The 27,913-nt window shown below is 46.0% G+C and overlaps 1 protein-coding gene across 1 annotated transcript in view; it reads left to right on the top strand.

The window, feature by feature from the left end:
• The first annotated feature begins 6,872 nt into the window (after nucleotides 1-6,872).
• TUB (TUB bipartite transcription factor) overlaps nucleotides 6,873-27,913 on the top strand; it is a 94,033-nt gene continuing 72,992 nt past the window's right edge. The window contains exon 1 of the mRNA XM_037999765.2: nucleotides 6,873-7,117. Coding sequence (XP_037855693.1) covers nucleotides 6,939-7,117 — 179 coding nt within the window. The 5' untranslated portion in view covers nucleotides 6,873-6,938. The remainder of the gene's footprint in view (nucleotides 7,118-27,913) is intronic.

The raw sequence follows: 27,913 nt of genomic DNA, 5'->3' as shown, positions 1-27,913 counted from the left end.
TCATCAAACCCAAGAGTCGGGGCAGCCAGCACCTCAGCTTCAATCCCACTGAAGATGCCTTTCTTGCCTTAGTCCACTTATAACTTAAATAAATAGTATAACATCTGGCCTCATATAATAAATATATTTCAACCTACGTCTCTGAGCCTCCTGACTCTCAAACAACTGCCAAGGTAGTTTCTTTCTTAGGTTGGGTTTGCAGAAGTAGACACTGAAACAAACATTCATATTCAAGTGATTTATTAAGAAAATGCCCAATGGTGTGATAGTAAATGAGTAACAACTGGCTCTATGGAAAGAAAATAAATAAGCTTGATAAATAAATCAAGCATTCAACAATTTCCACAAATACTCTATAGTGAGTACTTCCACCATGACCACTTTAAAGCTACCAACAGGATATCTCTGAACATGGAGTTGGGAAGAGTTGCTAACAATCAACTCTTGGAACTGGCCAGTGTCAGCACATCACTGAAATGCTGCTAGGGAGACAAGTAAAGGAGTGGGTGTAGGAGGACAAGAAAAAAAAGGGAGTCAAGCAAGAGAGTGATTTCAGGCAAAGTCTCATAGAGGTTAGAGTCAACACCATCCTACAGGGAAACTCTGGAGTACAAGCTACACCTCAACGTTGTCTACACGCAAGGCAAGAATGCCTCACTCTCTCGCTCCTGCACTGTCAGGCTTAGGCAAGGGCCATCCCAGCGTGGAGGTAGATACTAGGTACCTATGGCTCTTTTTAAAGGTGAGCAAATTGGTTCCAGCTGTGTGAAGGCAGAGACGAGGTGCAGGTGCTTGAGTTTTGGGGGCCCTTGGAATATTCTGACTGATGAGTGTTTTTGTATGCCTGGGTCCTTGGGAGAGGCTGTATCAGTTTGACCAGGTAAGTTTACCCTAATCAAATGACTTATGATGAACTCTTAGTTTTGCTCTGGGGGTAGGGGCAGAAGGAGTTATTGGGGCAGTTGAGGCCAGTTAAACAAGCTTTGCATGTCTTCATGACTGACTCCTCATTAAGAGCTTTGGACACCAAGGCTTGGGTGAGCTTCTCCAACTAGCAACACCACCATGTGTTGTCACATACTGTTGCTGGGTGAATGAAGTGAGTCCTCATGCAACTCCACTGGGAGGGTTCACCTGGAAGCTTGTGGTTTCTCCTGGCTTTGCCCCAAAGCCTTTCTTCTTTGCCGACTTTACTTTGTATCCTTTCACTGTGATAAGAGATCATGGTGAGTATAACAGCCATCTCTGAGACCTGTGAGTTATTCTAGTGAATCATGGAAACTGAGCTGGTTCTTGGAGACACTGACACAGAATCCTTTCACCATAATAAATTACAGTCATAAATACAACTCTGTGCTGAACCCTGTGAGTCCTCCTAGTGAATCATCAAACCTAGGGATGGTTTGGGGGACCCCTGACACTCCATTTCCTAAACTGCTGATAAAGAGGGATTTCTGTGTCATCCTGCTACCTAGAGAAAGGAAAGTATCTGATCCCTGATCATCTTCTCCATAGAACTACCTTGTCTCACCTGGTCCTCATTGGCATGCCGTTACCTCTACTCATGTTTGCCATCCCGGAGTAATCTCTCTACTCACCTGGCTCATGTACTTTGCATCTTCCTCACCCAAACGTTGAAGCTCATTTGGGTCCACCTGTCCTCTTATCCCTTTAATCGGCCTCATGGGGAGCCCAGAACTTTCTATGGCATTTTCTGACACCAAGCTAAGGAAATGAAACGCTGTGAGGGCCCTGCCTTTAGGACCATTAGCATTTGTTGACTGGCCCACCTCTGGCTCCATGCTGGAAGCAGAGCACCTGCAGGACCCCCACAGACTTCCCTAGGGCTTCTATTGCCCCAGCTCTTCCTATATGCTGCCTTTTATTATTTACATCATTATAAATATTTGTGGCTTCAGAAAGAATGTGATTTTCTTTCTAAAGTTACCTGAGTAACTCTCTCTTAATACTTACTTGAATTAACTGCCCATCTATTTTCAAATTTAACTGTTTAAAAGTTCTTAGTAATTGATACATTAAATTAAAAGCTCTTACGATTATACAGATTGCAGCATACAGTCATGCAACTATAAATAGATACGGTAGAATTTCAACTTACAAAGCACTTTGGAGGCCCAGGCAGGCGGATCACCTGAGCTCAGGAGTTCGAGACCAGCCTGGCCAACATGGTGAAACCCTGTCTCTACTAACAATACAAAAATTAGCCAGGCATGGTGGCAGGTGCCTGTAATCCCAGCTACTCAGGAGATTGAGGCAAGAGAATTGCTTGAACCTGGGAGGCAGAGGTTGCAGTGAACTGAGATTGCGCCATTGCACTCCAGCCTGGGTGAGAAGAGCGAAACTCTGTCTCAACAACAACAACAACAAAAACAAAAAACCAGAAATTTACTTCTCACAGTGTGGAGACTAGGCAGTCCAAGATCAAGGTGCCAGCACCACTCAGTGCCTGGTGAAGGTCTGCTTCCTGGTTCATAGATGTTGGTCTTCTCACTGTATCCTCACTTGGTGGAAGGGGCTTCTCAGGCCTCTTTTATAAAGGGGGCTAATCCCATTTCCACCCTCATGACCTAATCACTTCCCAAAGGCCCCACCTCCTAATACCATCACTTTGGGATTTAGTTTTCAACATACTAATCTGGAGGAGACACAAACATTCAGTCCATAGCAGGAGTGATTAGATTGCAATGTGGTTATTCAGATGGGCTTCTGAAGATGAAGCCATGCTCTGTGAGTGTGAGAGTAGGGATGGACCATCAATTGGTGAGGCCATTCAAGGTGCTAGTCATCTGGATATGAAGCTTGTCTCTCAGAATAGAAATGAGCTTCTTCAGCTCTTGACTTTGGGCATTGTCAGGATATCTAGGAAAGAAATCCTGTAGTAAGTCCACATTTTGGAATCAGAGTATAGATATCTGCAGATGGCCAGTGGAATGGTGCAGGGTCCCGGGCCCTGCATTTATACATTTCACGTGATAACTCTCTTTATTTTCCTGAATCTTTCCTCTAAAATTAATGAAGCTAGCCCTTCCTAGCTGCACTAGAGGAACACAGGGATTATGCTAAAGGGAATGTTAAACACAGAATATTAAAGGGAAACCATTGCTCCTTGGGGTAAAACATAGTGGTGGCAGTGGGGATGGAAACTAAGGGGAAAGGGTGGGTTTTAGGAGCACATTCGTTCTAGCTAGCAGAATTTTTTCCCCCCAGAGTTTTACTGTGGAGATAATGGACCATGTTTTAGCCTGGGAAGTGGTTTCTCTTTATAACTTTCCATCTCTGCTGCAACAAGGGATTTTTCCTTCCAGGTTTCATTCTCTGAGGACATAGACTCCCAGGTCCCTTTTCCTCATTTTGCCATGGTGGGTCCTTGGTCCTAGGTCCTGGTTTTGGGTTTCTTCATTGCTTGTTTGCTTACTGCAGAGTAGCCAGACCCCTAATTCCAGGACCACTGGCCTCACATCTTCACATCTGAAGCTTCCAGCCTTCTAAGGTTACACTTTCCTTTAAAATCCAGATAGACTATCTCTAGCTTGTCTGTTCATCTGGGGAAGTCTAGTACGCTCACTGACATGCCCAGGGATTCTCAGGAAGGGGCCTGCCCTCCTGGTCTCCTCTGCATGTGCATTCCTGCTCCTAACTTCTCAGTCTCCAACAAGCTGCCAGGGTTGCCATCCTCCTACTCCACTTTATCCCACAAAGTGTCCCACTGTGGACAGTGCCTCACCTTCTGCATACCCTAAGCACCATTCATAGGAGGTGGTGGCATATACACACCAGACTTTTTCTGAAAGTTTGGAGGTCATAGAGCAGCACCAAGGAGCAGGAACCAACTTAAAATAGAACATTAGACATCCCCATTCCTCGAGTTCCTTGGCCATTCCTACCCTCAGAATTTCTCACCTTTCCTTCTTAGAGTCTAGCTTTCTACCATTTCATCTTCTTCTTACTCAAGCTTTTCTCCTGTATCCTCTCTTCTCCCAGTTCCAATCTTACCCCTACCACTCATCATTTAGCTACAAGAAGACAACTCCTGAATTCCTGTTGCTCCTCTGTGCAGAGCAATCCAGTTTCCTTGTTGCAGCTCTTCTCTGCAGATGAACTGGGACCCTTCCTGTCATAACCAAAGGGCCATGAGTCAGCTTTCAAGGAAAAAGTACCAGTTCCTCTGAGATGAATTCAGCCTGCCTGGTTATCTATGGTGTAAAACAACAACCGTTTCATAGTGTTCAGATTCTCTGGGTCAGGTCAGGGCAGAGCGAGGATGAGCTGTCTGTCCTTTGTGATGTCTAGGGCTCAGCTGGAAGGCTCAAGCAGTTGGGGATGACTTAAAGGGCTAGGGGCTGTAATCATCTGAAGGCTTCTTCAGTCCTATATCTGGTGTCTGGCTGTGGGGACTTGAAGGCTGGCCTCAGCTGGGACTGTCAATTGAAGCACCCACATATGACCTTTCCTTGTAGCTTGGGCTTTCTCACAGCATGGCAGCATCACAGTAGTCAGACTTCTAACATGTTAGCTCAGGGGTCCAGTGAACAGGGGATGTTGAAGGGCCTTTCATTACTTAACCTCAGAAGTTACAGAGCATCCAGATTAAAGGGGAGGTAACACAGATCTTGCTTCTTAACGAGAGGAATGGCAAAGATTTTGTGGCCATGCTTTAACAGTGCCACACATCCTCCTCCTACAGATTGCTGATGCACCGTTCCTGTCACTGATAAGGGTCAAAAGGTCCTACCTCTATAGCTTTGTTGGGCTCTTCCATCTGCCTAGCCCAGAGTTCTCCTAAGGATGTCTGGGGTGTAGCTTCTCTACAGCTTTCAGCTTTGGTTCAGGACACCTGGCCTTGGACTTCTTGTTTGTACTTCTAGAGGGTATCAGGATTTGGAAGCGGAGGCTATAAGAGACAGTAGCAGGTTTACTGGCTCTTGTAGCTGCTGTGGTCTCACCAAGGCAGGCTGCAGGGGGCTGGCAGCCAGTGCCTAAATGTCAGCCTCAGGAGGCCTCTGTGACTGCTGGTTCTGAGCCAGCATGGGTTGGGGTGGGGGAGCCAGTCCTTTGGAGAAGGGACATCCTTAGAACTTGTTTTATGACATATGGGTCAGGAGCAGTAGCCTCTCGTCCTGCAGTTTCTGTGGGAGACCCCGAAAACTCCCACACATTCTCCAGAGGGGGAAGCTCACCTCTGACCCCTACCCCTAAACAATGAAATAAGGCTTCACACAGTTGCAACAAGTTGATTCTGGAGTTCCAATCCACTACTGCTGAGGTCATGGGTGTACCAAGAGCCTCACCATCAAGATGTGGTTCAGGAATACTGGCTTTTTGGGGGAGTCAGTCCTTGCACACCAATCTGTAAACTCCACAAGAGACAGTAACAGTGTCTACCTGGTACATAAAGCATTTTGCTCAGTAACTGGCCCTTGGTAAATATTGGTTAATGATGCATTTGAGTAGCTCCCTGAACAAGTTGAGTACTTTAGTGGTTATAGATATGGCCGTATTGCACAGAAGTGGCAAACATAAAAGCTATAAGGACCAAGCAAGTCATGTAAGTGAGAAAAGCTGGCCGGCTAGGGACAGAGGCTTATAGAACAACATATTCCCTGCTCCCGGTGCAGAGGACAGCCACTTCTGCGCTCTATGCCTGCCATGCTGAAGACAGGCCCAGCACTGGCAGACATTCTTAGTTTTCAAGACCAGATAAAAAGCTAGCTCTATTAAATCTCCCAATTTTTATGTGTTGTCAATTTATTCAATGAAAGGCATGTTTTTTTCCCCTGTGATTGCGGGCTAGATGCAACAGGTGCACTGCCAGTTGCAACCTCTGTAACCCATAGGGTTAACTCTAGTTCACAGGAGTTGTCAGGATCCTTGGATTAGTGTAGCGCAAATCCTACCTTCCCCTCCTCGCACTCCAACCTCCTGGGAACGTCGGCACCTTCACCCCGACCCTGACCCTGGCGTGAAGTTAGCCAGCCACCCCACAGCAACTGCCCGAAAGGTCCTTCTTAGGCTCTTGTGACCTCTGCAAGGAGATTATACCTGTAAATCCCTAAAGCCATCAGCCTAAGGTGGGGGAAGGGAAGGGACTAGGGGCCCCTGGCAGACAAAAAGGTGCGAGCTGGCTCTCCCTGACCTACCCCGCCCCACCCAGGCGTGCCTTCTCGCCATAGCCTTCCCTGGGTCACTGTCAGACAAACTCTCCCCTGGCTGAGCCAAGACACCCTGACTTTTCACAAAGGATTTTCAGTAGTAATGAAGAGAAAGCGCAAAGGGACATAAACAGAACGAGGTGGCCTAGAAATGGGAGTGTTTACAGAGCTTAGTCTTCGGAACCCAAGAGGGCCGTAATAGACCAGATAGCAGGGCCGAGGGAATCCACCCGGGAGAGAGGGAGGGAGTACTGGATTTCCATTCTCAGCAAGGAGGGAGGCAGTTTGAAGAGAGGAGGGGATGGTGGTTTCAAGACTTCCACCCGGGGGAAGAAGGGGCGGGGAGACGGCGAGAATCTAGGAAACTGGGGGATGGCTATTTCCATTCCTGAGAAGGGGGGAACTTGATTGTGGAGACTGGCTGAAGATTCCCACACCGGAAAGGAGGGCGCCTCTGCTGAAGGGCCCCAAGTGGCGAGAGCGGATCCGGGACTCCCAAGCAAACAGGAGCCGGAGCAGCCTCTTAGCAAACCTTATCCCGGGAAGGTTTGAAAGAAGCGGTGCCCTAGTGACGCCGGAAAAGAAGGAGCGGTTGTCATGGCGACGCGGAGCACACCTCGGAAATAAATAAATAAGCAGCCCAGGCTGCAGCAGCCGCGCCCCCGCGGGACCCGAGCGTGGGGGAGGGGGCCTCACGGGCCCGGGTCCCCGCAGTCGCGCGTCCCCGCCATTGGCAGAGCCGGAGGGGGGTCACCCCCCGGGGGGCGAATGGTACAGTCCTCCGCCCGCGCCCCGGCCCGGCCCGCAGCTAGCGAGTCAGCCCCGAGCCCAGCGCCGCCGCCGCTGCCGCCGCCGCCGCCCGCGGAGTCCCGAGCAGAGCCAGAGACGGCGATGGAGGGAGTCAGCAGCCACCGTACCCTGTCCTACAGCCGCTGGAGCTATGACAGGTAGGGCGCCCGAAGGGTGGCCCTTTGTGAGCGCCTGCTGACCCTCGCTCTCCTGCGGGAGAAGCGGGCCTCCGGGGGCGAGGACCGGCGCGAGCGCCCGACTCGCAGGGTGGGCTGGGGCACCCAGACCCTCGGGCATCCGGGACCCAGAGCCCCGGGTACGTGCAGCGGAGCTCAGACGAGGGTAGTGTCCCCACACCCACGGGACAGAGCTGTCGGAGGAGGGCACGCAGCCACTGGGACTAGAGAGCTGTCACCCCTGCCCCCACCCCGGCTGCCCCGCCAGGGTCGCTCCGCTGGGGGACCCCGAGAAAGGGCGCTGAAGGGGGCGCCGGGAGGGGCGGGGCCAGGGGCCGGGGTGGGCCTCTGGCGGGCTGGGCGAGGAGGGGCGCCTTCGGCTCTGGGATGCGGCAGCCGGGGTTTATGTCCCGCTGGCCCTCCGCAGGGACCGAGGCTGGCCCCGGGCGGAGTGCCCCGCTGGCTGCCCGGTACACGCGAGCCGCTGCCTGTTCCGCTGGGCGAGATGGCAGCCCCGGCCGGCTGTCGGGGCGCAGGAGCGGCGCCCTCGTGTTGCCAGGCTCAGCGCCCGCCCCGCGGGGATGGCGAGCGGCTGCCGGCGTGGGAGGTTTGGAGCTGCGCTCCCCACGCACTCGTCCTGGAGGAAGGAGTCATCCTCCTTGGCGAAATGAAAAAAATAAGAACGGAGTGAGTTGGTCATAAAGTCGAGTAGATTTATTCCTAGGTTATGCCCGTTCTACCTTTTGTTGGTGTGCTAAATGCCACCCCTCCATTTAAAATGAAACCATGATGATAGTAGATAGTAGTTTTTTTCTTTGTTTTTAAGTTTCGTACCCCATATCGATCTGCAGAATTCTGGAGTTAAATTTCCTGACCCATGACCCTAGATGGTGAGGGCTGGAAGAGAAATTTCATTTACTGGGCTGCTCTCATCCCCATGACGTCCTGTTCCTGTGCTCTCCTTCCCTTCACTCTGCCAAAAACCTCCCCGCATCTTTGACAGCCCTTGTTTGCCTAGATTCAGAGGAACAGGTGTCCCTTCTGCCTAAGGCTAGTTCCCCTAGGACCCCTCCTCACCTTCCCTGAGTCTCGCCCCGTATAAATCCCATCTGTCTCCTCCATCTGCACCTTCACCTCTTTACTGGTGATCTCTCTTCAGCCTGTAAACTTATTAAGGTTTGTCTTGGCTCCTTCCTCGAGATGGGCGCAACTGATCCACGTCTGTTTTTTTCCTTTCATTGCCTTCTTTGGAGAAACATATCGTCTGAATTGGTTAATTCTGTTTCTTCATCAACCCTTCCTTGCACAGCCCCAGCAAATCTCCTGTCCACCTCATGATTCCAGTGCACCTCCCTTTTTGAAAAGTGGTGCTCTCCACGGAGAAGAACTCTAACGTTACTGGAATATTAAACTTAAAATAACAAAACCTACAAATTTTGGTTCAGATCCCAAATCCACACATTCATTCATTTATTCAACAAACATGTATGGAGTGCGAACTATATCCTGGGCCCTGGAAATAAGGCGATAAAAAGACAAAATTTCCTCCCGGAGATGAGCTCACAGTTTAGATTCTGTTAGAAATAAGCGGGCCGGGCGCGGTGGCTCACGCCTGTAATCCCAGCACTTTGGGAGGCCGAAGCGGGTGGATCACGAGGTCAGGAGATCAAGACCACGGTGAAACCCCATCTCTACTAAAAATACGAAAAATTAGCCGGGCGTGGTGGTGGGCGCCTGTAGTCCCTGCTACTCCGGAGGCTGAGGCAGGAGAATGGCGTGAACCTGGGAGGCGGAGCTTGCAGTCAACCGAGATCACCCCACTGCACTCCAGCTCCGTCTCAAAAACAAAAACAAAAACAAAAAACAAACAAAAAACAGTGGCATATTCCAAAGGTCTAATACATACATGGGAGAAAAACTTAAAGTTGAGCTAATTCCATATAGTAAACAATTTTTCCCTGCAAAAGCAAACATATAAAAGCAGAAAGACTTTGGAATTAGATAACCTGCCTTCAAATCCTGACTCTGCCTAGCTAACTTTGGACAAATTACTTCTCCCTGGGCCACAGTTTCTTGGGGAAGTGTTATGAGTATTAAATGAGGTAATAGGCCTGGCGCAGTGGCTCATGCCTGTAATCCTAGTAGTTTGGGAAGCTGAGATGGGCAGATTGCTTGAGATCAGGAGTTTGAGACCAGCCTGGCCAACATGGTGAAACCCATGTGTACTAAAAATACAAAAAAAACCCCATTAGCCAGGCATGGAGGTGCACACCTGTAATCCCAGCTACTTGGGAGGCTGAGGCGGAAGGATCACTTGAGCCCAGGAGCTGGAGGTTGCAGGGGGCCGAAGTTGTGCCACTGCACTCCAGCCTGGTAGACAGAGCTAGACTCTGTCTCAAAAATAAAAATAAATAAATGACGTAATAAATATAAAGGGCTTATCATATTGCCTGGGACTTAGTAATCATGCAATAAGTGGTATAAATTGCTGTTTTATTAATGCATATTGTAAACGTTTCTGGAACTCTAGTCTTCCATAGAAGCTTAGTTTGAAAATCTTGGCCAGATGCAGTGGCTCACGCCTGTAATCCCAGCACTTTGGGAGGCTGAAACAGGCAGATCACGAGGACAGGAGATCGAGACCATCCTGGCTAACACGGTGAAACCCCGTCTCTACTAAAAATACAAAAAAGTTATCCGGGTGTGGTGGCGGGCGCCTGTAGTCCCAGCTACTGGGGAGGCTGAGGCAGGAGAATGGCGTGAACCCGGGAGGTGGAGCTTGCAGTGAGACGAGATCTCGCCACTGCACTCCAGCCTGGGCGACAGAGCGAGACTGTCTCAAAAAAAAAAAAAAAAAAGAAAGAAAAGATAATTATTTTTCTGCTTTCAGACCCCTACATAAAGACATTTTCTGGGTTTCTGTCTTCAGTACTCTTTTCTTCTCACTCTGACAATCTCAATACCTGGGGAGCTATGTGAAGAAAAGAACTCACCTGGCCCTTGTCCAAACTAACTGAATCAGAATATCCGGGGGTAGAACCCTGGGCTCAATGTTTGTTTAAAACTTCCAGGTGATTGTGATGCCGCTGGTTTGGCTACTCTCCAAAACCACTCGTTCATACCACCTCCTCTATTTCCTAATCAGTACTTTTTTTTAAGACATAAAAATTGAATTATTCAAACAATTACAAAATAATCAAGCTGTTAAAACCATTACACAAGCAACACATACGTTGGGTACACAGTATTAAAAGTGAAAATCTGTGTTCTGCTGCCCTCATCCCCATCCTGACTCTACAAGGAATCATTGTTAATAGTTAACTTTCACTTTCCAGCACTGTTCTCTGGTTTCTGCCCCCCTCACATCTTTGAACCTGGAAAACACCTCTCCTTCAAGTCCTCATCCAAGTTGACCTCTCCTCCATGTGTTTATGTAAGCTGTTGTCCCCCTTGCTTCTGGGCCATGTGTGTATCAGTTATCTATTGCCATGTTAACAAGTCACTCCTAAACTTAGTGACTTAAAATAACAACTGTTTTGGCCGGGCGTGGTGGCTCACACCTGTAATCCCAGCACTTTGGGAGCCTGAAGCGCTTAAGTCAGGAGTTCGAAACCAGCCTGGCCAACATGGTGAAACCCCGTCTCTACTAAAAATACAAAACTTAGCCGGTTGTGGTGGCACACGCCTGTAATCCCAGCTACTTGGGAGGCTGAGGCAGGAGAACTGATGGAACCCGGGAGGCGGAGGTTGCAGTGAGTGTAGTAGAGATCATGCCACTGTATTCCAGACTGGCCAACAGAGTGAGACACTGTCTCAAAAACAAACAAACAAACCACACACACAAAACACACAAACAAAAACAAAACAACAGAAAAAACAACTGTTTGAGTTAGCACAATATTCTGTGGATCAGCAGTTTGGGCTGGGCTTAGCTGGGCAGTTTTGTGGTCTGGGCCAGGCTCAGCTTTTCTGGGTTGGGCTTGCTCACATATCTGGTGCTCTGGCTGGGAAGCCTAGAGCAGCTGGGCCCTCTCCCTATATGCCTTCTCCTCTTGCAGCAGGCTCACTGAGGTTTGCACACATGGTGGTGGAAGGGAGTCCAGTGAGAGAGCAGAAGCTGCAGGGTCTCTTGAAGCCTAGGTTTAGAACTTGCACATCACTCTGCCACATTGTAGTAGTCAAAGTAAGTCAAAATGCCAGCCCACATTTCAGGGGTGGGGAAATAGGCCTTACCTCTTGAAGGCAGGAGTTGAAAATCTATGGCCACTTTTCCAACCTACCAAAATATGATGCCTACATTTTTTAAATTTCTGGCTCCTCTTAGGTCCCCACTGTCCACCTCTGAGCACGTGCCAAAGTGCTCGTCTTCTCCATTTCACTCTGTTCCATTCTATTTTCAGGCTACACCCTGGTCTCAGTTATCAACACAATGCTTCTAACACAGCAATCCATATCTTCAACTGCAGCCTTTTTGCCAAGACTTAGTCCCACATCTCTAAATGCCTGTAGACTTCTCCATCTAGATATCCAGCCAACAGCTTTAACGCAATAGGTTCAAAATCAGACCCTTCACTGATAATTGTATTCTCTAGCCAGCATCCGCAAGCCAAATGAACTCCTCAAAACTTGGACACTGACCTTGAACTCTCCAAATCTTATCTATACCACTGATTGTTATGAAGATAAAAGGAAAAGATCTATGTAAAATGACTGGCATAAAGTAGGTATCATCGAGTCCATTGTTTTCCACAGCTTGGCATCCCATTAACCATTTTGTCTCCACTCAAGCTTCAGTCGTTATCCTCAAAGGCTTCAGTGCCTTTATCAGTGACCAAACTAGCACTTTTCACTCACAATTTCTGAACCTTCCCAATCTAGACACTTCTCTTCAGTTATTCACAGGATAAATTCCTAGATGATAACAGCTGGAATTGCTTCACTTCTAATCTCATACACATGAATTGCCAACTCTCTGACCTCAGGCATGTTCCTTATACATTGCTCCTGCCATACCATGAAGGTGTCTGCCTTCGTGGCCTACCAGCCTTTTCTTCTGGCCTACCAACCTTTTCCCAGCCTCTCTTCTTCTCTTGCCAGCTTGTATCACATGGTAGATTATTTCAGTCGCTCACTCCAGCACTTTTTATTCCCTCACATATGCTCGGCACAACTCCAGCCCAGCGTGGATCCATGCTAGAATCTCCATCCCCTTTCTTCTTATGACCCTAGAATCCTACAACAAAAATGACATGCCTGTGCAAGATGTCACCACTTTCATGGTCTTCATCTTCGGCCAGGCCACCAATGCCATCTCTCAATCTTTCTGCTTCTCCCTGATGAGCTTCACTCCCATTGCCCACAACAGCCCTTTCAAACCTTCCGCACTCTCAAGACCCCTCTCTGCTTGACCCTTATCTGCACCGCCATGTGTTACATAAATGGCCCTGCCTCCTGCTCCTTTGAGAAAAATTGATCACATCAGGCATCATCTTCTGTCACATCCTGACTCCACTTCATTTCCACTCTACTTCGATCACTCCCTTGTGGGGACTTTGTTGTTCTTCCCAATTCTTTGCTATTATAAATAATTGTGTGTTAAACATCTTGTATATGTGACATTCTCCCCTCATGTCTGATTATTCAATTAAAACAAACTCCTGAAGAAAGATTGTTAGTTTCCAATGTTGGCTACTGTCAGATTGTCCTCCAGGAGGAGCAAATTGATTTCTTTTCCCACAGGCAGTCACTGACTGCATTGTTTTACAATTATGTTTGTGTGTGTGAGTGTGACCTCTCAGACTCTGAGACAAAGTAGCATCACTGCTCAGAACTTGGATTTTGGGGTCAAAGTGACCTGGCTTTGAAGCCCAGGTTCTTAAATCATTGGTTATATGGCTTTAGACAAGTGACTTAACCTCCATCAAGAAATAGACAATAATAATGTAGCCACCTCTTAAGGTGGGTCCATTCACTCAACATGCATTTAGTGAGCACCTTCTAAATGCCAGGCAACATTTTAGGCAGTGGAGACAGAACAGTGAATGAAACAAAGTCCGTAGTCTCATAATTCTTACCATCTAGTTGGGGGAGATATGGACAAATATATTTAATGTATCAGTGCTAAGAGGCTTATATAATATGATAAAGTGCGAAGAAGAAAAAGCAGAGTCTGGAGGAGAGAGTCTGACTGCATGGGGTGCTGGGGCTGGTGAGTGTGCTGTGTCATATAGTGTGGTCAGGGAAACTCTGAGGAGGGGGCACTTCATCAGAGAGCTGAAAGAGGCGAGGGAATGAGTCATGTGGTTAATGGGAAGAATGTTCCATGGAAAGGAGCAGCAAATGACAATGTCCTGAGATAGGAGTGTGCCTAGTGTGCTTGGGAATAGCATGGAAACCTGTGAGTCCTCTGCATCTTTGTAAAACTTCCTTCTTGCTCTTCTCCCAACTCCCCACACCCACTCCACCCATCCTCAGGGAACCACTGATCTGATTCATTTCCTACAGTTTTGTATAAATGGAATAATCAGTATGAACCCTTTTATTGTTTGGCCTCTTTCAGACAGTGTAATTATTGTGATATTCCTCAATATTGTTGCATGAATTAGTAGAGCATTTCCTTTTATTGCTGAGTAGTATTCATGGATATATCATAGTTTGTTTATCCCATCACCTGTTGATGTTTCCACTTTTTGGCTTGTAAAACAAAGAAAACTTTTGTGAATATTCATGTACAAGTCTTTGTATGGACGTATACTTTTGTTTCTCTTAGGCAAATACCTAACAAAGCAGTGGAATGGCTAAATCATGTAATAGGTCTACATTTAACTTTTTCAGAAACTGCCCAACTTTTCCAATGTGGTTGGACCATTTTATATTCTCATGAGCATTGTAGGAGAGTTCCAGTTCCTCTGCATTTTTGTGACAGTTGGCACAGCCAGTCTTTTTCATTTTAGCATTCTAACAGGCATGCAGTGGTATGCCTTTGTGGTTTCATTTTGCATTTCCTTGATGACTAATGATGTCGAGCATCTTTTCATGTGCTTATTTGCCATCCATATCTCTTCTTTGGAGAAGTTTCAGTTAAATTATTTCCCCATCTTAAAGTTGGGTTGTTTCCTTTTTGAGTTTTGAGAATTCTTTGTGTACTGTGGACAGATCTCCTTTATCAGACATATGACTTGCAATATTTTCTCTAAGTCTGTGGCTTTCTTTTCATTTTCAAAAGTAGAAGTTTTTGCTTTTGATGAAATCCAGTTTATCAGTTTTTTATAGATTATTCTTCTGATGTTGTATCTAAGAAATCATTGCCTGCTTTGAGGTGACAAAGGTTTTCCTAGGAATTTTCTAATTTTACATTTTAAATTTAGATCTTTGCTACATTTTAACTTTTTGCATATGGTATGAATATGGTATGAGATTCATTAAAAAAAAAAATGGGTATCCAATTGTTCCAGCAGCATGCATTGAAAAAGACTTTCTTTTTTCTGCTAAATTGCCTTTGTACCTTTATGGAAAATCAGTTGATTATTGTTTGTAAGTTTATACTCTCTATTCTGTTATCTTAATCTACGTGTCTTTATTAATGCCAATAACAAAAAATACTTATAAGTATTGAAATCTGGCAGTTTAGAACTTTCAACCTTGTCTCTCTTTTACAAAGTTATTTTGACTATTCTAGGGCCTTTTCAATTTCACATTAATTTAACAATAAGTTTTTCAAGTTCTACCCCCATCCCCCCAAAAAACCTGCTGGAACTTTGATTGGGATTTTGTTGACTTTATAGATCAATTTGGGGAGAGTTACATCTTAGTAACATTGGGCCTTCCAATTCATGAACATGGTGTGTGTGTGTATATATATATATATATATATATATATATATATATATATATCTGTTTATTTAGATCATCTTGATTTCTCTCAGTCATATTTGTAGTTTTCAGTGTATAGGTCTTTCATCTCTTTTGTAAGATGTATCCCTAAATTCTGCATATTTTTCAATGGAATTATAAATGGGTTTATAAAATTCAGTTTCTGATTTTTCATTCCTAGTGTATAGCATGTATCGGAATTTTTAATTGTGGTAAAATGTGTGTAACATAAAATGAGCTATTTCAATGATTTCTAAGTGTACAAGTCCGTGGCATCAATTACATTCACAGTATTGTGCAACCAGCACAACAATGTATTTTCAGAGTCTTTTTATTATCCTAAACTGAAACTATCTACCTATTCATCCCCATCCTGGCCCGTGGTAACCTCTAATCTACTTTCTGTCTCTATAAATTGCCTATTTTAGATGTTTCATATAATGAAATTGTATAGTATTTTTCCTTTTGTGTCTGGCTTATTTTGCTTAGCATAATGTTTTCAAGATTCATTCATGTTGTAACATATAATTTTTGGCTGAGTAATTCCATTGTATGCATAAACTGCATTCTGTTTATGTTTTAAATTTTTTTAATTTAATTTTTATTTATTTATTTATTTTTGAGATGGAGTCTTGCTCTGTCACCTAGGGTGAAGTGGCACTATCTCAGCTTACCACAGCTTCTGTCTCCTGGGTTCAAGCAATTTTCCTGTCTCAGCCTCCTGAGTATATGGGATTACAAGCACCTGCCACCACACCCAACTAATTTTTGTATTTTTAGTAGAGATTGGGTTTTACCATGTTGGCCAGGCTGGTCTTGAACTCCTGACCTCAAGTGATCCACCCATCTCAGCCTCCCAAAGTGCTGGGATTACAGGCATGAGCCACTGTGCACAGCCAGCATTTTGTTTATACATTCATCTGTTGATGGACACTTGGATTGTTTCTACCTTTTGGCTATTGTGAAAATGCTCCAATGAACATTGGTGTGCACATATTTATTTGAGTCCGTCTTTGATTCTTTTGGCTAGTATAGACCCAGGAGTAGAATTGCTGTTTGGTAATGATAATTCTATCTTTAGCTTTTTGAGAAACCGTGAAACTGTTTCCTACAAAGACTGCACCATTTTACATTTCCACCAGCAATGTACATGGGTTCCCATTTCTTCACCTTCTCACCAATAACCTGTTAATTTCCGGGTTGTTATTATAATTATTATTATAGTCATCCTAGTATAGTCTAGGAAGTGGCATCTTATCATGGTTTTGATTTGCATTTCCTCAATGACAAATGATTAGTATTATTTCTTGTGCTTATTTGTCCATTTACATCTTAGAGAAATGTGTAAGTTCTTGTCATTTTTAATTTGGTTGTTTGTCTTTTTGTTGTTGAGTTGTAGGAGTTCCTTACATATTCTCAATATTAAATTCTTTTCGGATATATGATTTGCAAATATTTTTCCCCATTGTTGTCTTCTCACTTTCTTGGTAAGGTCCTTTGAAGCACAAGTTTTAATTTTGATGAAGTCCAATTTGATATTTTTCTTTTGGTTACGCTTTTAGTGTCATATCTAAGAATCCATTGCCAAATCCAGGGCCATGAAGATTTACCTGTTTTCTTCAGTGTTTTGTAGTTTTAGAGCTTATATCTATGTCAGTGATGCATTTTGAGTTGGTTTCTGCATATGGTATGAGTTGTGGTCCAATTTCATTCTTTTGCATGAAAGAAAATCCAGTTGTCTCAGCACTATTTGTTTCTACTTTTTCTCTCACTGAATGAACTTGGCATCCTGGTCAAAAATCAATTGATGAGTCAGGCACAGTGGCTCATACCTGTAATCCTAGCACTTTGGGAGGCTCAGGTAGGAGGATTGCTTGAGTCTAGGAGTTTGAGACCAGCCTGGACAACATAGTAAGACCCCATCTCTACAAAATTTATTTTTTAATTAGCTAGGTGTTGTGGCACTTGCCTATAGTACCAGCTACTTGGGAGGCTGAGGTGAGAAGATCACTTGAACCCAGGAGGTCGAGGTTGCAGTGAGCTGTGATCACACCACTGCATTCCAGCCTGGGCAACAGACCAAAACCTTGTCTCAAGAAAACAGCAATGGGGGCGGAGCAAGATGGCCGAATAGGAACAGCTCCAGTCTCCAACTCCCAGTGCGAGCGACACAGAAGACCGGTGATTTCTGCATTTTCAACTGAGGTACTGGGTTCATCTCACTAGGGAGTGCCGGACAATCGGTGCTGGTCAGCTGCTGAGCTGAAGCAGGGCGAGGCATCGCCTCACCTGGGAAGCGCAAGGAGGAAGGGAATCCCTTTTCCTAGCCAGGGGAACTGAGACACACAACACCTGGAAAATCGGATAACTCCCACCCCAATACTGCGCTTTAAGCAAACGGGCACACCAGGAGATTATATCCCACACCTGGCTGGAAGGGTCCCACGCCCACGGAGCCTCTCTCATTGCTAGCACAGCAGTCTGCCATCTAACTGCAAGGCAGCAGCGAGGCTGGGGGAGGGGCACCTGCCATTGCTGAGGCTTAAGTAGGTAAACAAAGCCGCTGGGAAGCTTGAACTGGGTGGAGCTCACAGCAGCTCAAGGAAACCTGCCTGTCTCTGTAGACTCCACCTCTGGGGACAGGGCACAGCTAAACAACAACAAAAGCAGCAGAAACCTCTGCAGACGCAAACGACTCTGTCTGACAGCTTTGAAGAGAGCAGTGGATCTCCCAACACGGAGGCTGAGATCTGGGAAGGGACAGACTGCCTGCTCAAGTGGGTCCCTGACCCCTGAGTAGCCTAACTGGGAGACATCCCCCACTAGGGGCAGTCTGACACCCCACACCTCACAGGGTGGAGTACACCCCTGAGAGGAAGCTTCCAAAGCAAGAATCAGACAGGTACACTCGCGGTTCAGCAGTATTCTATCTTCTGCAGCCTCTGCTGCTGATACCCAGGCAAACAGGGTCTGGAGTGGACCTCAAGCAATCTCCAATAGACCTACAGCTGAGGGTCCTGACTGTTAGAAGGAAAACTATCAAACAGGAAGGACACCTACACCAAAACCCCATCAGTACATCACCATCATCAAAGACCAGAGGCAGATAAAACCACAAAGATGGGGAAAAAGCAGGGCAGAAAAGCTGGAAATTCAAAAAATAAGAGCGCATCTCCCCCGGCAAAGGAGCGCAGCTCATCGCCAGCATTGGATCAAAGCTGGACGGAGAATGACTTTGACGAAATGAGAGAAGAAGTCTTCAGTCCATCAAACTTCTCAGAGCTAAAGGAGGAATTACGTACCCAGCACAAAGAAACTGAAAATCTTGAAAAAAAAGTGGAAGAATTGATAGCTAGAGTAATTAATACAGAGAAGGTCATAAATGAAATGAAAGAGATGAAAACCATGACAAGAGAAATACGTGACAAATGCACAAGCTTCAGTAACTGACTCGATCAACTGGAAGAAAGAGTATCAGTGATTGAGGATCAAATGAATGAAATGAAGCGAGAAGAGAAACCAAAAGAAAAAAGAAGAAAAAGAAATGAACAAAGCCTGCAAGAAGTATGGGATTATGTAAAAAGACCAAATCTACGTCTGATTGGGGTGCCTGAAAGTGAGGGGGAAAATGGAACCAAGTTGGAAAACACTCTTCAGGATATCATCCAGGAGAACTTCCCCAACCTAGTAGGGCAGGCCAACATTCAAATCCAGGAAATACAGAGAACGCCACAAAGATACTCCTTGAGAAGAGCAACTCCAAGACACATAATTGCCAGATTCACCAAAGTTGAAATGAAGGAAAAAATCTTAAGGGCAGCCAGAGAGAAAGGTCGGGTTACCCACAAAGGGAGACCCATCAGACTAGCAGCAGATCTCTCGGCAGAAACTCTACAAGCCAGAAGAGAGTGGGGGCCAATATTCAACATTCTTAAAAGAAAAGAATTTTAAACCCAGAATTTCATATCCAGCCAAACTAAGTTTCATAAGTGAAGGAGAAATAAAATCCTTTACAGATAAGCAAATGCTTAGAGATTTTGTCACCACTAGGCCTTACAAGAGACCCTAAAGGAAGCACTAAACATGGAAAGGAACAACCAGTACCAGCCATTGCAAAAACATGCCAAAATGTAAAGACCATCGAGGCTAGGAAGAAACTGCATCAACTAACGAGCAAAATAACCAGTTAATATCATAATGGCAGGATCAAGTTCACACATAACAATATTAACCTTAAATGTAAGTGGACTAAATGCTCCAATTAAAAGACACAGACTGGCAAACTGGATAAAGAGTCAAGACCCATCAGTCTGCTGTATTCAGGAGACCCATCTCACATGCAGAGACATACATAGGCTCAAAATAAAGGGATGGAGGAAAATTTACCAAGCAAATGGAGAACAAAAAAAAGCAAGGGTTGCAATACTAGTCTCTGATAAAACAGACTTTAAACCATCAAAGATTAAAAGAGACAAAGAAGGCCATTACATAATGGTAAAGGGATCAATTCAACAGGAAGAGCTAACTATTCTAAATATATATGCACCCAATACAGGAGCACCCAGATTCATAAAGCAAGTCCTTAGAGACTTAAAAAGAGACTTAGACTCCCATACAATAATAATGGGAGACTTCAACACTCCACTGTCAACATTAGACAGATCAACGAGACAGAAAGTTAACAAGGATATCCAGGAATTGAACTCATCTCTGCAGCAAGCAGACCTAATAGACATCTATAGAACTCTCCACCCCAAATCAACAGAATATACATTCTTCTCAGCACCACATCGCACTTACTCCAAAACTGACCACATAATTGGAAGTAAAGCACTCCTCAGCAAATGTACAAGAACAGAAATTATAACAAACTGTCTCTCAGACCACAGTGCAATCAAACTAGAACTCAGGACTAAGAAACTCAATCAAAACCGCTCAACTACATGGAAACTGAACAACCTGCTCCTGAATGACTACTGGGTACATAACGAAATGAAGGCAGAAATAAAGATGTTCTTTGAAACCAATGAGAACAAAGATACAACATACCAGAATCTCTGGGACACATTTAAAGCAGTGTGTAGAGGGAAATTTATAGCACTAAATGCCCACAAGAGAAAGCAGGAAAGATCTAAAATTGACACTCTAACATCACAATTAAAAGAACTAGAGAAGCAAGAGCAAACACATTCGAAAGCTAGCAGAAGGCAAGAAATAACTAAGATCAGAGCAGAACTGAAGGAGATAGAGACACAAAAAACCCTCCAAAAAATCAATGAATCCAGGAGTTGGTTTTTTGAAAAGATCAACAAAATTGATAGACCGCTAGCAAGACTAATAAAGAAGAAAAGAGAGAAGAATCAAATAGACGCAATAAAAAATCATAACGGGGATATCACCACCGACCCCACAGAAATACAAACTACCATCAGAGAATACTATAAACACCTCTACGCAAATAAACTAGAAAATCTAGAAGAAATGGATAATTTCCTGGACACTTACACTCTTCCAAGACTAAACCAGGAAGAAGTTGAATCCCTGAATAGACCAATAGCAGGCTCTGAAATTGAGGCAATAATTAATAGCCTACCAACCAAAAAAAGTCCAGGACCAGATGGATTCACAGCTGAATTCTACCAGAGGTACAAGGAGGAGCTGGTACCATTCCTTCTGAAACTATTCGAATCAATAGAAAAAGAGGGAATCCTCCCTAACTCATTTTATGAGGCCAACATCATCCTGATACCAAAGCCTGGCAGAGACACAACAAAAAAAGAGAATTTTAGACCAATATCCCTGATGAACATCGATGCAAAAATCCTCAATAAAATACTGGCAAACCGGATCCAGCAGCACATCAAAAAGGTTATCCACCATGATCAAGTGGGCTTCATCCCTGGGATGCAAGGCTGGTTCAACATTCGCAAATCAATAAATGTAATCCAGCATATAAACAGAACCAAAGACAAGAACCACATCATTATCTCAATAGATGCAGAAAAGGCTTTTGACAAAATTCAACAGCCCTTCATGCTAAAAACGCTCAATAAATTCGGTATTGATGGAACGTACCTCAAAATAATAAGAGCTATTTATGACAAACTCACAGCCAATATCATACTGAATGGGCAAAAATTGGAAAAATTCCCTTTGAAAACTGGCACAAGACAGGGATGCCCTCTCTCACCACTCCTATTCAACATAGTGTTGAAAGTTCTGGCTAGGGCAATCAGGCAAGAGAAAGAAATCAAGGGTATTCAGTTAGGAAAAGAAGAAGTCAAATTGTCCCTCTTTGCAGATGACATGATTGTATATTTAGAAAACCCCATTGTCTCAGCCCAAAATCTCCTTAAGCTGATAAGCAACTTCAGCAAAGTCTCAGGATACAAAATTAATGTGCAAAAATCACAAGCATTCTTATACACCAGTAACAGACAAACAGAGAGCCAAATCATGAATGAACTTCCATTCACAATTGCTTCAAAGAGAATAAAATACCTAGGAATCCAACTTACAAGGGATGTACAGGACCTCTTCAAGGAGAACTACAAACCACTGCTCAGTGAAATAAAAGAGGACACAAACAAATGGAAGAACATACCATGCTAATGGATAGGAAGAATCAATGTCGTGAAAATGGCCATACTGCCCAAGGTTATTTGTAGATGCAATGCCATCCCCATCAAGCTACCAATGAGCTTCTTCACAGAATTGGAAAAAACTGCTTTAAAGTTCATATGGAACCAAAAATGAGCCCGCATCTCCAAGACAATCCTAAGTCAAAAGAACAAAGCTGGAGGCATCACACTACCTGACTTCAAACTATACTACAAGGCTACAGTAACCAAAACAGCATGGTACCGGTACCAAAACAGAGATATAGACCAATGGAACAGAACAGAGTCCTCAGAAATAATACCACACATCTACAGCCATCTGATCTTTGACAAACCTGAGAGAAACAAGAGATGGGGAAAGGATTCCCTATTTAATAAATGGTGCTGGGAAAATTGGCTAGCCATAAGTAGAAAGCTGAAACTGGATCCTTTCATTACTCCTTATATGAAAATTAATTCAAGATGGATTAGAGACTTAAATGTTAGACCTAATACCATAAAAACCCTAGAGGAAAACCTAGGTAGTACCATTCAGGACATAGGCATGGGCAAAGACTTCATGTCTAAAACACCAAAAGCAACGGCAGCAAAAGCCAAAATTGACAAATGGGATCTCATTAAACTAAAGAGCTTCTGCACAGCAAAAGAAACTACCATCAGAGTGAACAGGCAACCTACAGAATGGGAGAAAATTTTTGCAATCTACTCATCTGACAAAGGGCTAATAATCCAGAACCTACAAAGAACTCAAACAAATTTACAAGAAAAAAACAAACAACCCCATCAAAAAGTGGGCAAAGGATATGAACAGACATTTCTCAAAAGAAGATATTCATACAGCCAACAGACACATGAAAAAATGCTCATCATCACTGGCCATCAGAGAAATGCAAATCAAAACCACAATGAGATACCATCTCACACCAGTTAGAATGGTGATCATTAAAAAGTCAGATAACAACAGGTGCTGGAGAGGATGTGGAGAAATAGGAACACTTTTACACTGTTGGTGGGATTGTAAACTAGTTCAACCATTATGGAAAACAGTATGGCGATTCCTCAAGGATCTAGAACTAGATGTACCATATGACCCAGCCATCCCATTACTGGGTATATACCCAAAGGATTCTAAATCATGCTGCTATAAAGACACATGCACACGTATGTTTATTGCAGCACTATTCACAATAGCAAAGACTTGGAATCAACCTAAATGTCCATCAGTGACAGACTGGATTAAGAAAATGTGGCACATATACACCATGGAATACTATGCAGCCATAAAAAAGGATGAGTTTGTGTCCTTTGTAGGGACATGGATGCAGCTGGAAACCATCATTCTTAGCAAACTATCACAAGATCAGAAAACCAAACACCACATGTTCTCACTCATAGGTGGGAACTGAACAATGAGATCACTTGGACTCGGGAAGGGGAACATCACACACCGGGGCCTATCATGGGGAGGGGGAAGGGGGGAGGTATTGCATTGGGAGTTATACCTGATGTAAATGACGAGTTGATGGGTGCTGACGAGTTGATGGGTGCAGCACAGCAACATGGCACAAGTATACATATGTAACAAACCTGCACGTAATGCACATGTACCCTAGAACTTAAAGTATAATAATAATAATAAATAAATAAATAAATAAAAGAAAAAGAAAAGAAAACAGCAACAACAACAACAACAAACAAACCCCAAAATTAACTAGCCATAAATGTATGGGTTTATTTCTCGACTTTTGACTCTTGTTTTACACTATATCTCTGGCCAAAGGTAGATTCTGGCCCACACTGTTCTCCTCTACAACATATCTTCTGGTGGCTTTCTTCTGGCGCCTGGTTCCCAAACAAAGCATACAGTTGCTGGTGATATTCTATGCACAGTTAGGTTTCTGTTGAGTTGAAGAAGTAGCCAAATTCTTATTGTAAAAATAGCCTTTTGTACTAAGGCTTACTTTACCTTTCCGGGAGAACTTAACAAAATATGTGCTTCTTCCACTTTTAAAGTTTGGGCCCTCAGGTCCTTTTCCTTTTTTTTTTTTTTTTTTTTTTGAGACAGTCTCGCTCTGTCTCCCAGGCTGGAGTGCAGTGGCGCGACCTCGACTCACTGCTGTAACCTTTGCCTCTTGGGTTCAAGCAATTCTCCGGCCTCAGCCTCCCGAGTAGCTGGGATTACAGGTGCCCACCACAACGCCTGGCTATTTTTTTGTATTTTTATTAGAGACAGGGTTTCCCCAGGTTGGCCAGGCTGGTCTCGGACTCCTGACCTCAGGTGATTCGCCCACCTCGGCCTCCCAAAGTGCTGGGAGTACAGGTCATTTATGAGCCACCATACTCAGCCTTTTTTTTTTTTTTTTTTTTCTTTTTTTTGAGGGCTAAGAGGGCTACTGCTTTTTTCCTTTTTTTTTAGAGACAGGGTTGAGGGATCACCACAGAGAGACCCATAGGGACATGAGCCCAGCTAACTCCAGTCCCTGGTGCTGAGAATCAGCAGAGAAGCTGGCAGAGATTGGGAGTGGCAGAGCAGACCAGGCCTGGAGCAGCCAGGCTGAGCACTGCGGCATTAAGACTCACAAGTAACCTATTGTGAGATAAGGAGGTGATGCTGTCACTGGCTATACAAGTGGTTTTATGAAACAGGAAGATGTCTTAAAAAGAGCACTGTGAAAAGAGTCAGGAGTTTAGGATTTGTTTCTGGTTCCCCCCTTAGTTCTCATCTGCCTCTGGGCAAGTCACTTGGATTCCTGAGCCTGTGTTCCCTGAAGCTGAAGGGACCGGACTGGTTGACTGAGAACTCTCGATGTTTGTTTTGAGATGGAGCCTCACTCTGTCGCCCAGGCTGGAGTGCAATGGCACAATCTCGGCTCACTGTAACCTCCGCCTCCCCAGTTCAAGTGATTCTCCTGCCCCAGCCTCCCAGGTAGTTAGGTTTACAGGTACGTGCCACCACACCTGGCTAATTTTTGTATTTTTAGTAGAGATGAGTTTTCACCAATTTGGTCAGGCTGGTCTCAAACTCCTGACCTCAGGTGATCTGCCCACCTCGGCCTCCCAAAGTGCTGGGATTATAGGCGTTAGCCACCGCACCCAGCCTGACTCAGCACTCTCTAGTTCTGACATTCTTTGAGTATATGACCTATGGCCTTGGTGTGTGTTCTGGGATTAGAAAGGCCAGGGTGGAGGGATGAGAACAGGACAGCTGGGATTGGAGGTCCTGGCCATGGCAGTGCCAGCTTACAGGTTGCTGGCCAGAGGAGTTGGGTGGCTACCAGAGGCAGGGGGCTGGAGGCTCTGCTTTGTTCTAGAGCTTTTTGAGTGCAGCTACTTCTCTTTTGATGGATTTATAGCAGTACAGGACCAAGACAGCTGGACTGGATGGGGCAAATGGGGGCAGTGTACAGAGGGTCAATGAGGAATGGCGTTAGAGGGCAGTGAGTAGGGGTGGTCTGTTTCTCATCCAGCTGGTGTAACTGGGGCTCAGAGTGATTGGTGGTGGAGAGGGGGTCAGTTATGGAGGTGGGGCATGGACTTCTCAGATCCCTTGGGACTTGCCCACACTGAAGTTTGATGTCATCAGGCACTGTGGTTTTCCAGATAGGGTCACTTGATGCAGTCCAACAAATGCAAAAAGACCTTGGGCAGGGACACTGTATCTGTGGCCAAAGGTGGAAGGAAGCTCTAACCTACAGTCTGGAGAACAGTTGCCAAGTAGGGGCTCATAGGTATCTGTTGATACTTACTGCCTTCACTCTGGAAAATCCTGATCCTGAGTCTCAGCTGGGAGATTCTGGCCCAGCATATGCTTGGGGGAGATTCACACCTTTGCTGTCTATCCTAAGCCACGTAGGTTGGCCTGAAGGTGCAGCAGTTAGATCTCTGGGCTCAGGTGTGTGTTCCTCTGCATCCTTGGGCAGGTGTCCTGGTCTTCTGATCCGAATATGAACAAAGACAACCCTAGATATGTGTGTATGTTGGGGAGTGGGGTTCAGAAGTCAGCAGGCCTTGGGGAACAGCCTGTCCATGCTGTTGCCCTGGGGAGAGACAGATTTCTGCAGGTGAACAATGGTGGAGAACTGCGCCAGCAGATGGGACCCTACTGTCAGAAGGAGGAGCGCAGAGCTGAGGTCGGGGGAAGCGGTCCCTGGATCTGGGGAGGCTTTGGAGTCAGGGAGGGCTGGCACCAGGATAACAGCAGCCTAGGATTATCTCTTTGCAAGGTCATGTTCCTCTACAAAGATTCAATCCCAGCCTGGCTCTGCCTCCATTCCCCCTTAGGCACTGCAGACCAACTAAATACCATGCCAGGAACATCACAGTGTCCCAAAAGGACACTGTGTCCTGACACCGGCCCCTCTCTCCACGCTCTGACATTTTGGGTGTTATTCCGTCCTCTCCATCACCAAGTGTTCAGAGAATGGAGGCAATGACGGGTTGGGCTCCTCTGACGGAAGGCTTGTGTGTGTGCATCTGAGTGTGTGCATCAGTAAGAGTGTATCTGGGTGGGGTGTGTGCACAGGGGTGTGCCTGCCACCAAGGGCAGCCGTGTAGATGTGTCCCAGTTGTGTGTGCTTTGGTGTTAGCAGGTGTGTACGGTGGAATTGACTGTGTGAACAGGCTGGGGACTGGGAGGATCCTCTCTTTTGCCATGCATTTGGTGGGGTCAAGAGGTAGGATTGGGAAGTGAAAGGAGGATGGGTGCACTGGCCCTTCCCTGGGCCCCAAATTACGTGTAATGTGGGGACCACAGGCCTGCTTTCACAGGCACCCTGCCTGGGCAGTTTCTGGGAAACTGGTGAGCTCTAAAAGCCCTAAAAGCCCTCAAGGATTAAGCAGGAGCCCCTGTGCCTAGAGCTCCGCTTAGGTCACTGAGCCGAACAGACCCTGTGTGACCCTGGGCAATGAGTTGTGGGGGGGTAGAGGACCCTTCCCCACCTGCCAGGCCCAACCCACAGGAGTTAAGAGTGGGGACCTCCGTCTGCCCTGAGGTGAGGGGCTGTGGGGCAATCCGGGGCCGCATCAATGTTGGATGAGCCCGCGCGGCCTCGATACCATCTTCCTTGGTCTCACTTTTAGTGTAACTGGAGAGCCCAGAGACCAGCCCGAGCCGGCCATGCGCGATCTGCTGGCAGTGGGCGCACCTGCGAGGGGACAGAAGCTGGGGTAGGGAGGCTGGCGCAGGCCCACGGTGTGTCCCGGAAAGGCGTGGGGGCCACGGGGCCCAGTCTCGCAGGGCAGGGGTCGATTCCAGTCTGGCCTCTGCTCGGCCCTGGGTCCCAGTGCTGGGTTACTCTCCCTCCCCCTTCGGGCCACCTCGCCTTCCGCGGGGTGTCATCTGTCTGGCGGCGTGTCCTTGGGCCAGTTCTGTCCCATCCCCCTGCCTAGCTCTGGGAGTTTCCTGCTCAGGAAGGGGCTGGAGGGGCAGCAGCTGGACAGAGAGAGACCTGCTGGGGTAAGGAAGGGGGGCAGCCGCGACTGCGCAGAGCCTCCCACTGCAGGTGAGTGCCCCGCCCCCGAGTGCCTGGGGAAAGGCCCGGAGCGCAGGAGTGAGATTGGGGGTCCACAGTGGCCAAGCTTCTCCCCACCCTGGGCTCTCCTACTCCAGTCCTGACCCTTATATTCTTGTGACACCACAAGTGCCACCCCCAACCCCCAACCACCACCAAGTATTGCCCTACAAGGCAGCAGTGAAGTAGGCTGGTAGCCGGTGAGCACCTGGTAATTGTTGGCAGTGGTTGGGATGAGATTATTACTGCACTGTGGTCTCTGTGGTCAGCATGGATGGACACTCCTGTGGGCAGCAAGTTTGGATTGGATCAGTGAGCCATAGCAAGTGGGCCAGCAGCCTGTTTTTAAAACCCGTTTGTTGGAAAACAGACACATTTATTGGTTTAAATGTTGTCTATGGCTGCTTTCACACTACAGCCTCAGATCTGGCCCTTCAAGAAAAAATTTGCCGATGCCTAAGATATTCCCCCAGGGTATACTTCCCTTTAACCTACACATGTCCATTCTCTTCCTCTCGCTCCACATCTGGGCATCTATCCTCCCTCCTCCCTTTGCATCTCCAGCACATCTGGATCATGCCAGGTTCTCCACACCTGGGAACATTTCTTTGGGGACCATTCACCTCACATCTCGTCACTCTTCCTCTCTCTGGCAAAAGAGGAAATGACTGGGGCAACAAGAATTTCAGAATCTAACAGGACAGCCGAGGGCTGAGGGAGGACCTTTGCCTGACCCCAAGTTGTCAGTGAGCCCCTCCCTAGGCTACAGGAGCAAG

This window comes from Chlorocebus sabaeus, chromosome 1 (genome assembly GCF_047675955.1).
Source record: "Chlorocebus sabaeus isolate Y175 chromosome 1, mChlSab1.0.hap1, whole genome shotgun sequence".
NCBI classification, from domain to species: domain Eukaryota; kingdom Metazoa; phylum Chordata; class Mammalia; order Primates; family Cercopithecidae; genus Chlorocebus; species Chlorocebus sabaeus.
The sequence above is the reverse complement of the archived record's forward strand: the minus strand, read 5'-3'. Positions and strand labels throughout refer to the sequence as shown.